Source organism: Montipora capricornis, chromosome 3 (assembly GCF_036669925.1).
Source record: "Montipora capricornis isolate CH-2021 chromosome 3, ASM3666992v2, whole genome shotgun sequence".
NCBI classification, from domain to species: Eukaryota; Metazoa; Cnidaria; class Anthozoa; order Scleractinia; family Acroporidae; genus Montipora; species Montipora capricornis.
In genome coordinates, this window is record NC_090885.1 from 52,789,242 (window position 1) to 52,800,016 (window position 10,775).

The 10,775-nt window shown below is 39.9% G+C and overlaps 1 protein-coding gene across 2 annotated transcripts in view; it reads left to right on the forward strand.

Annotated features, from left to right (window-relative positions):
- The window catches only part of LOC138043367 (endoplasmic reticulum-Golgi intermediate compartment protein 1-like), a 24,874-nt gene extending 17,539 nt beyond the window's left edge, over nucleotides 1-7,335 (forward strand). For both annotated transcript variants that reach the window (XM_068889604.1, XM_068889606.1), the window contains 5 exons: nucleotides 2,416-2,473; nucleotides 3,314-3,414; nucleotides 4,881-4,920; nucleotides 5,484-5,566; nucleotides 6,659-7,335. In XM_068889604.1, coding sequence (XP_068745705.1) covers nucleotides 2,416-2,473; nucleotides 3,314-3,414; nucleotides 4,881-4,920; nucleotides 5,484-5,566; nucleotides 6,659-6,766 — 390 coding nt within the window. In that variant the 3' untranslated portion in view covers nucleotides 6,767-7,335. The remainder of the gene's footprint in view (nucleotides 1-2,415; nucleotides 2,474-3,313; nucleotides 3,415-4,880; nucleotides 4,921-5,483; nucleotides 5,567-6,658) is intronic.
- Nucleotides 7,336-10,775: the final 3,440 nt, after the last annotated feature.

Here is a 10,775-nt window from a genome sequence, read left to right on the forward strand (position 1 = left end):
GTCGGCGTTCGGCTCGAGAGAATCATCACATGCTTGCTTCTACCTCTCCGACATTTTTAAATTTATCAGTCTTGGCTGTTCTCTTCGGCCGTTTGTTCACTTTCCGTGTTAGATAGGTTTTCATCTATGGCAAATAATTAGTCAAGGCTGTTTAAATCTCAACAAGGGAATCTAAAGCTTTCAAATTTAGCTTACTCTAAAAGTAAGGGGAGTCAGGGTGGCTTAGTGGTTATCTATCTAGCCTCCCACCACTGCTAGCCGGGGTTCAACTCTGGCCCCGGCTTGCATGTGGGCTGAGTCAACCTGACTCCAGGGTTTCATCCTAGTAGAGTGCTCAATTTGTACATGAAAGCAAAAGCTTTGTAATGCCAAAGAGCTACAGTATATCTACCTGCAGACAGTACTGTTTCGGCCTTCTGGGCCTCATCAGTGCAGTGGTGATGTCTAGGATGGAGGTTAATTGCTCCCTCATCAAAATCGACTCACAGCTAATTAACATCTAGCAGCACTGCTGTGCTCCGACATCAACATGGACTGTATAGCGGCAGCCAGAGGAGCCCTTTTATGCTTTCAGCCCGATATCGTGAGCTGTGCCCTTCGTAATTCAGTCCTCAAGACTGCAAGTACAGGGTGATTAGCACTGCCAATTATTATTATTATTATTGTTATTGTTATTGTTATTATTATTATTATTATTATTATTATTATTATTATTATTATTATTATTATTATTATTGCGTTCGAGGTACGAGAACGCAACCCCTAATTTGTGTTGTAAGGGAAGTTTTTTCGAGATTGCATTTTGGTCGTCGTCAACACACTTTTGCCTCGCTTTGAGGCGCTTGGTTACGTTTTGCTTCACTTTGACGAACTAACGCACGTGGTGATTCGTGCGTCGTCGGCGTTCATTATTCTGGCGTTTGGTGAGGTGTGATAATCTTCCATCGTTCATCGTTGAAAAGAGCTGAAAGATTGCTGAAGGTCTGTCAACTGAAGTCGGTAAGTTAAACAGGCTCTGTAAAATTTTACTTTGGATTAAGCATGGCTCGTCACTGTCCTTGGAAAATGTGTGGGACTCCTCGCGCTTGCATCAAACCGGGTTGTTTTGCTCGGCGGCCGTTGTGCCACAAAGTAAATCTACCGAGATATGACGCGCGTCGGCCTCATTTCATCATGACTTGTGATATTTACAGCACTGAAATTAACAAACTAAATTTATTGTGTCCCAGCGTTCAGCACAGAAAAGTAATCTTAGGTCTTATAATGCCACAAGGTGAAAAGACCTGCAAGTAACAGTTTCATTTTAGAGTAATTTTCAGTAGTTGTCTACTTGTAGAATTCCAAATAAATAGTTAATGATTACGTCTAACAAGTTGTCACGTTCATATATGCCGTACAGTGGAACCCCGATATAACGATATGCCAAGGGAGCAGTGGAATTAGATCGTTATATCGAGGTATCGTTATATCGAGACTCCCGATATAGCGATATTGCGGTAAAATAATCGAAAATATCGTTATATCGGGGTAAAATTAACATGTACTTTTTTTACTACGGTACATATTGTTTAATTAAACTTGTAGTGAGTATCAAATGACTCACAATTTGCAAAGCATTAGACGTTATCAAAGTCTGTGGTATGAATCGTAAAAGGGAAACAAAACCAAACAAAACTTAAACATTTGAAGTTGTATCTGTGTACTGATGCTGTAATATCGTTACATCGGGGAAGATTTTACGCTCGGTGCGCGTAAAACTCATCGTTATATCGGGAATACCGTTATATCGTTGATCGTTATATCGGGGTTCTGTCCCATACATTTTACTGTAACTTTTGCCGGGACATAGCATATTTATCGTTACATATACCGGGGATATCGTTATATCGAGGATCGTTGTATCGGGGTTCCACTGTAATTACATTTCCGTATCGCACGAACCATCCACCCTTCCCCCTCAATAATGCTACCTGTACCCCTACAAACATCGAACGCACTCGCCTAAGCTTCGATTACCCCTAGTTATTATTATTATTATACCGCTGCGCGAGCGAAAAGTGTTTCTTGGGTTCCTGAATCTACGTCACAGACTTCTTCACGTGTACCTATCATGAGCCAGTCGGCCCTCTTATCAGCGGGGCGGGTCGACCGCAAAAACATAGGAATTCCCGTTCTGTTCAAATCGAAAAGTATTTTTACAGAAGTCCATTTGGGTGATGTTTAGACTCTTATTAGAAAAAAAAAATCGTTATGGTCACTTTAATCGGGATTTAATGCAGTTTTTCAAAGATAAGACACACTGCTCTTTCATAGTAATTTTAAAATCGTTTGGATAGCACACTCTTGTTTTTGTGCAGTCATTGTTGTAATTAAACACTGCCCCAGGCAGCTGACAGTGTAGTTGTTTCTTTGCAGGAGAAAATTCCAGGCGCATTTGTTGCATTAAAAGGTCGGAACAAAGGTGATGCAAACGGTAAGTAGAAACAATAGGTTTGATTTAACTGTTAAGTAAAAGAGGACCGTGGGCATTGTTGTGGCTGCAACTTTGAAGGATCGGTGGTTATTGCTTGTCGTGAACGCTTCTCGTTTGTCCCGTGAAAAACTGGCAGGTGAGCGTAATGGCAGCCATCGAGAAATAAAATACAATTTGACCGCCTCTCAACTGTCCTTGATATAACGGTAATATCTGGCATATCTTGCTATGGTGAAGTACACCGTGACGCAAATTGCCATGGAAACGCACAAGAAGTAGCCACGTCTGTTGAAGCAGGCTCAGGGTGGTGCTTAAGTAAGTAAGTAAGTAAGTTAAGTAAGAAGTATATTATTGTGTCAAAATCGCTAGCGTACAGTGTACAGTAATTAGGGGCACCTAACTATCATTAACTAGTAAGTAATAAAAATATAAGATATAGTTACATGTGTAAGTATTAAGAAATAATATTATATATAACAGACACTTATTAATTGTTACATAAAAGGCAGTCTTTACAAGTATTGTCCAGCAGAGTTGTGAAATTAACCGTTTTGAGAAAATGTCCAATGATTGAGACGATCGAATAAATTTGTCACGTTTGGACCAGATGACAGGACCTAAAAAAGTCAAGCTATGTTTGCCGTAAGCAACGGTCCGAAATCTAGGTATGACGAAATCACAATTTCTGAGATGATATTGAGAATTGGTAACAATAAATAAGTCCGTAACGTAGGAGGGCGCCAGTTTTTTTACCTTGTACATTATGATTGCAATGGCTTGATTAGCGTTGTTCTTTTAATAACGATTACATACTATTGTGTGTTTCTTTCCTATTTACAGCCTTGTCCTCTCATGATTATGTGTTGAAGATTGTACCGACAATCTATGAGAGATTAGATGGCACTACAACATTTACGTATCAGTACACATGGGCATATAAGGTCAGAACTTTTAACCACTTTAATTTAACTCCCAATTAAACATTTTTATCATTTTTAGCCAACTTCAACTTGCTTCGACGAACATTTTGCTTCTTTTGAAGAATGGCCAACACTGCCGGGGTACAACACTACGGGTGCAGTGTTAATGTTAATTTTTGTTCAGCCAAGCGTCTTTCGTCGCCACCGAAGCGACTTTTTGGCCTGCAACAGTAGCTGGTATTACACACAACATACAAATCGAGTTTACAAAGATACAACATGTATATTGGGGAAATTGCCTTTAGCTTCGTCAGTGGTATGTGTTAAACCACAAGAGTCATGAAATGCAGCGATGGTATGCGGAGCTTGTAGCACGATTTCATTGTGATTGCCCGATATATTGTTCTTGTGGTGTTCTCTTGTTAACATCCCTCTGCTTTTCGTCATGAACGGTGTCCCTCTACAAGTTTCAAAATTTGTGAAAAAATCCAGAAAAGCCATAACAAAGTGTGGTAATGGAAGATTGCTCGTCTCTTTGTGGTACTTATAGTTATTTCTCATGTTTGCGTAGAGTATCCTCAATTTGAAACAAGACTGCTCTTGCTAACAAATTTAGTGACCTCTTTGTTCTGAAAAAGATTGACACTGTACAGACCAAACTCGACAACATAGTTTCGACCCCTCCTCTCTGCATTGCAAACGAGCGCGTTCGTGATGTTGTTTAATATACTTAGTCAATCTGATGCCCAAAAACTCATTGAAACCACGCCCAAAAACTCATGGTTTCTGGATCCTATGCCAACAACACTTGTTATAGGCTGCATCGACGTTCGCGAAACCCGGGCCAGGATGAGGCCATTCGCGCAATGCAGGATTGCATTAAGGATATAAGGAATTGGCCTATTGAAGGACGGGTGTTACTCAATGATGATAAAACTGAATTTTTAGGTATTGGAACTCGTCAGCAGTTAAATTTAGTCCATCAGTACTTCATGTAGGTGATCATACGATTGACCCTTCGGTTAACGTAAAGAATTTGGGAACGATATTTAACAATTCGATTAGTATGGGTTCTGTTTAGGTCCTCTACTATTCGTTACGCATACTTTTACGCTGTTCAAGGTTATCGAACGTCATCTCCCCGAGGGTCATTGTTAAGCTGATGATACCTAGCTATATGTGAGTTTCAAGCCTGATGATGCTTACCTATAGGTTTCCATGGTATTTATCGCTGGTTAGCGCTAATCATGCTTCGCGAAACCCGGGCCAGGATGAGGCCAACAAGTAATTCTTAGCAACAATGGCACTGGAGCGTGGTCAATTTTGTATTTTCAGTATTTGGTTTTATTGATATTTCTTATAATCCTTCATAGTTATTGTATTTTTATATATATTTTTAAATTTATGTAAAGCGCTTTTGATCATTTTAGCGTTAAAAGGCGCTATATTAAGTGAATAAATTATTATTATTATTATTATTGCCATAGGATTATGTCTCATACGGACATGGTGGTCGGATTTTACCTGGTATGTTATTGCATTTTACTTTAATGTATGCGCGCGTGCCTCTATATGTTCGTATGTACTCCGCCAATGTGGAAGTAATTCACAGCGGGTATCACCCTTAGAATAGTTTATTATTCGTGGTGGTTGTACATGTACTAAGCAGAGACCATTTCAAGTGGCTGTTGAGTGATTTAGAAATCTGAAAACCAAAATTCTTTTAAATGTTCCCCTCCACAGCAATAAAAACTCATTGAGACCACGCCCAAAAATCATGGCAAACATATCTATGGAAAATCTGGTTTTTCGCATTGGTAGCTTTCTACCACAATGCACCGTATTTAAGACCAGAATGCACTGTGAAAGAACCGGAATTCGTTGCTGTACGGAGGTTCATCATTTTGAACAGGGGCAACAATTATGTGACGCACGATTATCGACCTCTATGGCAAAAAAAAGTAACTGCAGTACTTTTTTGTTTTAACCTGATACATTTTTCAAGGACGTAACATATTCTTTTGGCATAAACCAGAACCGCTTTTTGTTAATGATCAATTCCAGTGCCTGTTTTATTGGTTCATTTTCAGCTATTTGGTTTCGTTATGATCTTAGTCCTATTACAGTCAAATACGTTGAGAGAAGAAAGCCGCTTTATCACTTTATCACAACGGTATGTTTATGAAGTTTCATTAACAGCTGTATTATAAGGGTTTGTTCTGCTTGAAATGAAGGTATAGGGTAAAGGAACTGCAGAGATTATCCTTGAGTCACCATGGAAGAAAATCATCTCTTCCCTTCAGATCTGCGGTGTTCGTTGCCTAGGAATAAGATCGAAGATGCACGCGGGGGAAAATGCACGAGCTATCCAAATAAAGACATTTTAAAACTCAAAAAACCCCAGCTCTGAACCAGTGTTTGTAAGCTTGGGGACCAAATTTACGGAGATGGATTGATATGAGAAGGGACTCTGTACGTGTGTTAATAAACATATGCATTTAAAAGGAAATTCGTTTTATTCATGTTCTCCTCCAGCTTATTGCGGTAGACGGGCAAAAGTTCATTGTACCAAGTTCTTGGACTCGGGCTGGAGGTTTCCTTTAAGGAGGCTCGAAAGGGTTTCAACACTTAGAAGACTCTCTGTTTAGATCGAATGACGCTACAACACTGTATCACGTAACAAGATGTGATCATTATTGTGATATAATAAGTTACCTTGGCAACGGGAAAGCCCAGCAAAAACACCCAATATTTTGGATTTAGTTGCTCATATCTCAAAACGAACTCGGTGACCCCCCTTTTTATTGCTGAAAATTGATTAGAAGGCCACGATGAAACTTTCGGCAAAGTTTAAAAAAATTCTGTGTAGAGGATTCAGAGCCACCTTAAAGAAATCACAAAATTAAGGTGGCTTTTAATCCACTTGACATAATTTTTTTAAACTTTGCCGAAAGTTTCATCTTGCCCTTCTGATTACGTTTCAGAAATAAAAAATGGGGCTCACCGTGTTTGTTTTTGAGATATAAGCAACTTCAGACAAAATAAAGGGTGTTTTTACAGGGCTTGCCCGTTGCCACGGTGACATATTACGTCACAATAATGACGGTATCTTGTTTAGCAATAATTCTTGTTTCATTTGGTACCACAATATTGCCAATTATACAACGTTGTGGTGCCGTTCCTTCAAATAAGAGCGTCACTTTGCTTGGACATAAGAGTAAGTGCAGGTGACCATGTAAAATCGATCTGTTTTTTTAATTTTTAGGTCTGTGCAATCGTCGGAGGTACATTTACTGTTGCGGGCATCATCGACTCCATAATATTTACTGCCAGTGAATTGTTTAAAAAGGCTCAACTTGGAAAATTGAGCTAGTTCGGCTGACCTCATTCTGACCTCATTCTGTCCTCAAATTTGTGCTCTTAACTAAGTTGACGGAAAAAACGGAACGTTGGTGCTAAACTGATTGTAGTGAAGAAAATCTGCTCTTCTCATGGTCACAGTATCGTCAAGGTGACACCTAGTGTTTTGGCAAAATATATTTTCTGGGTTAAGATTAACTTCTATCTAGTAGGGAAAGTTGAATTTTAATAAAAAGCAATCTTGGTGTAGCATTTTTTTTCCCAAAGGAACTGGATGCACGCACAGTTTGATTCTCTCCATTTACCCGCACCTTTTGATTTCCCATATTTTGATAGCGTTTTAGGATGGAACTCAGGAAAGAATTTAGAATTTAAAGGACTTTTTCGTACGTTTTATGCGAATTGAGAGTTTCCGGCTGTAAATATAGACGATTTATTGATAAATTATAATATTATTTCAGGTATGTTGCATAAAAAAGCAGAGCGTTTTACTTAATTTTAACACTTGTTCTGTATCTCGCAGTAAAGTCTGTTAGAGGTTTTGTCAATAAATGAAGGTCCTTGAGTCTCCTGTCTTCTAAATGTTGTTTTTCTTTTCAGTCGGCAGTGTTTTCACTGATGTTTATTTACTTTAATTGTTTTGCTTATTTGACTTCAGTTGTTTTGTTCTCTTGTTTGAGAAACGGTAGCAATGAGTGGAGCCATGTAGCAGCTCTAGTAACGTATATTGTGTCTTGCTCGTTACCCAAGCCAAAAGAAAAGACTAAACAGTTGAAACATAACACACACTTAAGACAGTAGAAGCTGCTTACAATGCCAAACAATAGCAGGTTACGAGAGCTGCTACATTACTAAATGAGTGTTGCTTTAATGAATGAAGTAGGTTAAGTGTAATATTTTCAGTTGTTTGTTTTCGTTTTGATCCAATTTTTGTGAGAGACTGAAGGAACAAACCCCGCATGTTTTGAAGCACTACTACTATTAAGGAATGATTCTCTCCGGTCTTGCTACTTTTCGCAAAGAAATGCGGTCTCTATTTTACGGCACCTTCAGGCATTCTCAAGTCGACCAACTACGGTCACAAATCTACCTACTTTGGTCACAAAAGGGACCCAGTTTGATCTCAAAGTTGAGCTATACAATCACAGTTGAGTTTGTAGAGGAAAGAGCAATTTCCACGGCCGCCCATCCTCCAAGATGGTGGTATAGGTACGTCGATGACAGCCACGTTTGTCTGCCAAAGGAGTACGTGCAGGAGTTCCATGCCCACCTCAACTCTATTAACCCACATATACAATTTACTAGTGAGGTGGAAAGCGACAACGGTCTCTCCTTTTTAGACACTACAACAGTTAGGGCAAACGGTCGCATACAGGTCAACGTGTACCGAAAGCCGACACACACTGATAAATATCTTGATTTCTACTCTCATCATCCAGCACAACACAAAAGATCAGTAGTTAATACACTCCTTGATAGAGCGGAGAAAATCCCGTTAACAAATAGAGGGAAACCCAAAGAAAAGCAACATGTTATGAAAGTCTTGATGAACAACAACTATCCCTTGCAATTTATCAAGAAATGTGACTCCGCACGCAAAGCCAGGCATCGCGACTCCAACACTAACAACACTACAAATGAAGTAACAACACCATTTGTTGTCCTACCCTACGTGAAAGGCGTAACAGTAAGAGTAGGCTGATTTAGCAACAGAACGGGAACGTCAGTGGCGACAGCGCGCGCAGAAAAAACACCAATGAGAATTCAGAATAGAGTAGAATCCACTCTTTTCTTCTCTATTCTAAATTCTCATTGGTAGTTTTGCTGCGCGCGACGTCGCCACTGACGTTCCCGTTCTGTTGCTAAATCAGCCTAGTGTCGAGAGTGCTACGCAACAACGGAGTCAAAGTTGGTTTTAAACCACTCAGCACTTTAGGCACAATCTTTTTAAGACCAAAGGACAAACCAACCCTGTTTCAGTCTCGATGTATTGTATATAAAGTAAACTGCCTTGATTGCGATTTCGCATATTATGGCCAAACGGATAGAGCTCTTGCCACAAGGCTTAGTGATCATAGAAGAGCTGTCCGTGTTTGCGACGGCAATTCTAAAATTTCGCAACACGCAAACCAATTTGGCCATAATATGGACTTTGACCACGCCACAAAAGTCGACAAGGCAGTTGACTATCACAAGAGACTTTTCCTGGAGGCTTGGCATTCAAAGAGAGACCAGAATGCGGGGAATGAACATATAGAAATTCCTGACATTTATGTTTCACTTGCATAATGTTCATCGTCTCGCGCAGAGATCACGTGTTCACGCACATACGCAAATATGAACCGTTGAAAGAAGCTGTCGCGTTTTAGTCAAATTGAAACCGAGGATGACCAAAGGTTTTCGGTCGAAACGTCTTTACCAAGTTTTTTGAGAAGGTCGTTTCACGTTCAAATAAGTCAGTGTCCAACATTTCTTATATTCATTATGCAAATTCCTGACTGCAATTTCAGCATATTTCGTTTAATTCTGCTCTCTATTGTATACAAAGTAGACAATTAAACTGAGGCAACTCAAATTTGTTTCGTTTTAGTAACCGTTTTAAGGAACTCTCTCTGAAAACTGCAGTCAAGCCTTAAATTTAAGCCCGGTCCTCACTTGCCATGCATCGACAACGCGGCGGGTCTAATCCAATGGTCGCAGGTCAATAAAGAGCGGTGCAGACTCCACTTACTGCTAAAATTAATTAAACAGTGAATTAAAGGATTTCGCAGGCTTTAGAAAGTGACCGCTTAGTCAATTGGTTCGCTTATCAAATACATCTCTCCACTCTCCCACGCTAATGCACTTGTCCCAAGTTTGCAAGAAAATTGAGTCGCAAGATTACGCAATCGCAATCGCAATAGTTTAGGATGTGAACTCCGATTCCACGGTGACACTGCCCACTTGAACTGGGCGTGAAGCACAGGTACAAACTTACGTCTAAGCAGAAAACAGAGTAAACTACAAAACCAGTGAAACACTGAGCTAAGTGGAGGTGAGCAAGAGCTGGACGTCCGCAGGTCTTGCTCTTTCCGGAAACTTTGAAGCAAACGTGGGCCTTAGCAGAAGTAGGACAGTGTGTATGCTATGTTTAACCTCGTTTTTCCACCTTGGGCGTTCTTAAACTAGACGCCCCTTGAGCGTAAACTGGGTAGCCTTTGGTACGTGTTACAAAAAAACAGAAGGCATGCACTGAATTGGGTGGTACTGAACTGTAGCGTTCCAGTTAAGTTTTTCAAGTGGGGGATCATGTAGATTATTTGAGGGGTAGCCCAGACATCTTACCAGCAGTGTCCCTTTGGTTCACAACTTGAGTTATTTCGAAATGTCTTGTCCCGTTTTAAGGTCTTTTACGTCTTAGGCTTAAACACGCAAGGTAACTACAATCAGTGACACTTTGTTGGTACACTGACGGAATTAATCGAGCATCCTTCCCTCTCCTACCTTTCAATGCTGTTTAGAAACTAAAACGCACTGAACAGTTAGTTTTGGTGCATTGCGCTATGAAGGGGTGGGTGTTCCAACGACTTATGACTTATGACTGTTTTTCGTTGATGGTAACTTTCTATGTACGCGGCACGAAATTTATGTTGTTTTCATGTCGCAAATTTTGTTGCTGATTACAATTTTTTTACTCTCGATCGACAATTCCTTGAAAACTTCCTTTTGATCTTCCTAAAACTGTGTATCGACATTTAGTTACTTTTGTATGAATATTCGTTTTGCATAAAGGAGGCAAGCAAAATCTGTACCTTGCTTAGTTCGCATTTTTGAGCGTTAAAATAGAATTTTCGGTCTGACACCACGTGGTATATTTTGAGCTCTCCCATCAAGGTACTAACCACGCCTGACAGGCTTAACTTCAGTAAACGTTTGTCGTGAAAAGCTGTCAGACGCGCAGAGTACACGCTTAATTAAATTTTCTCTGAAAAAGAAGTTAAAGCAAATTTCATGTCTGCCTACTTGATTCCCTTCTATTTTCT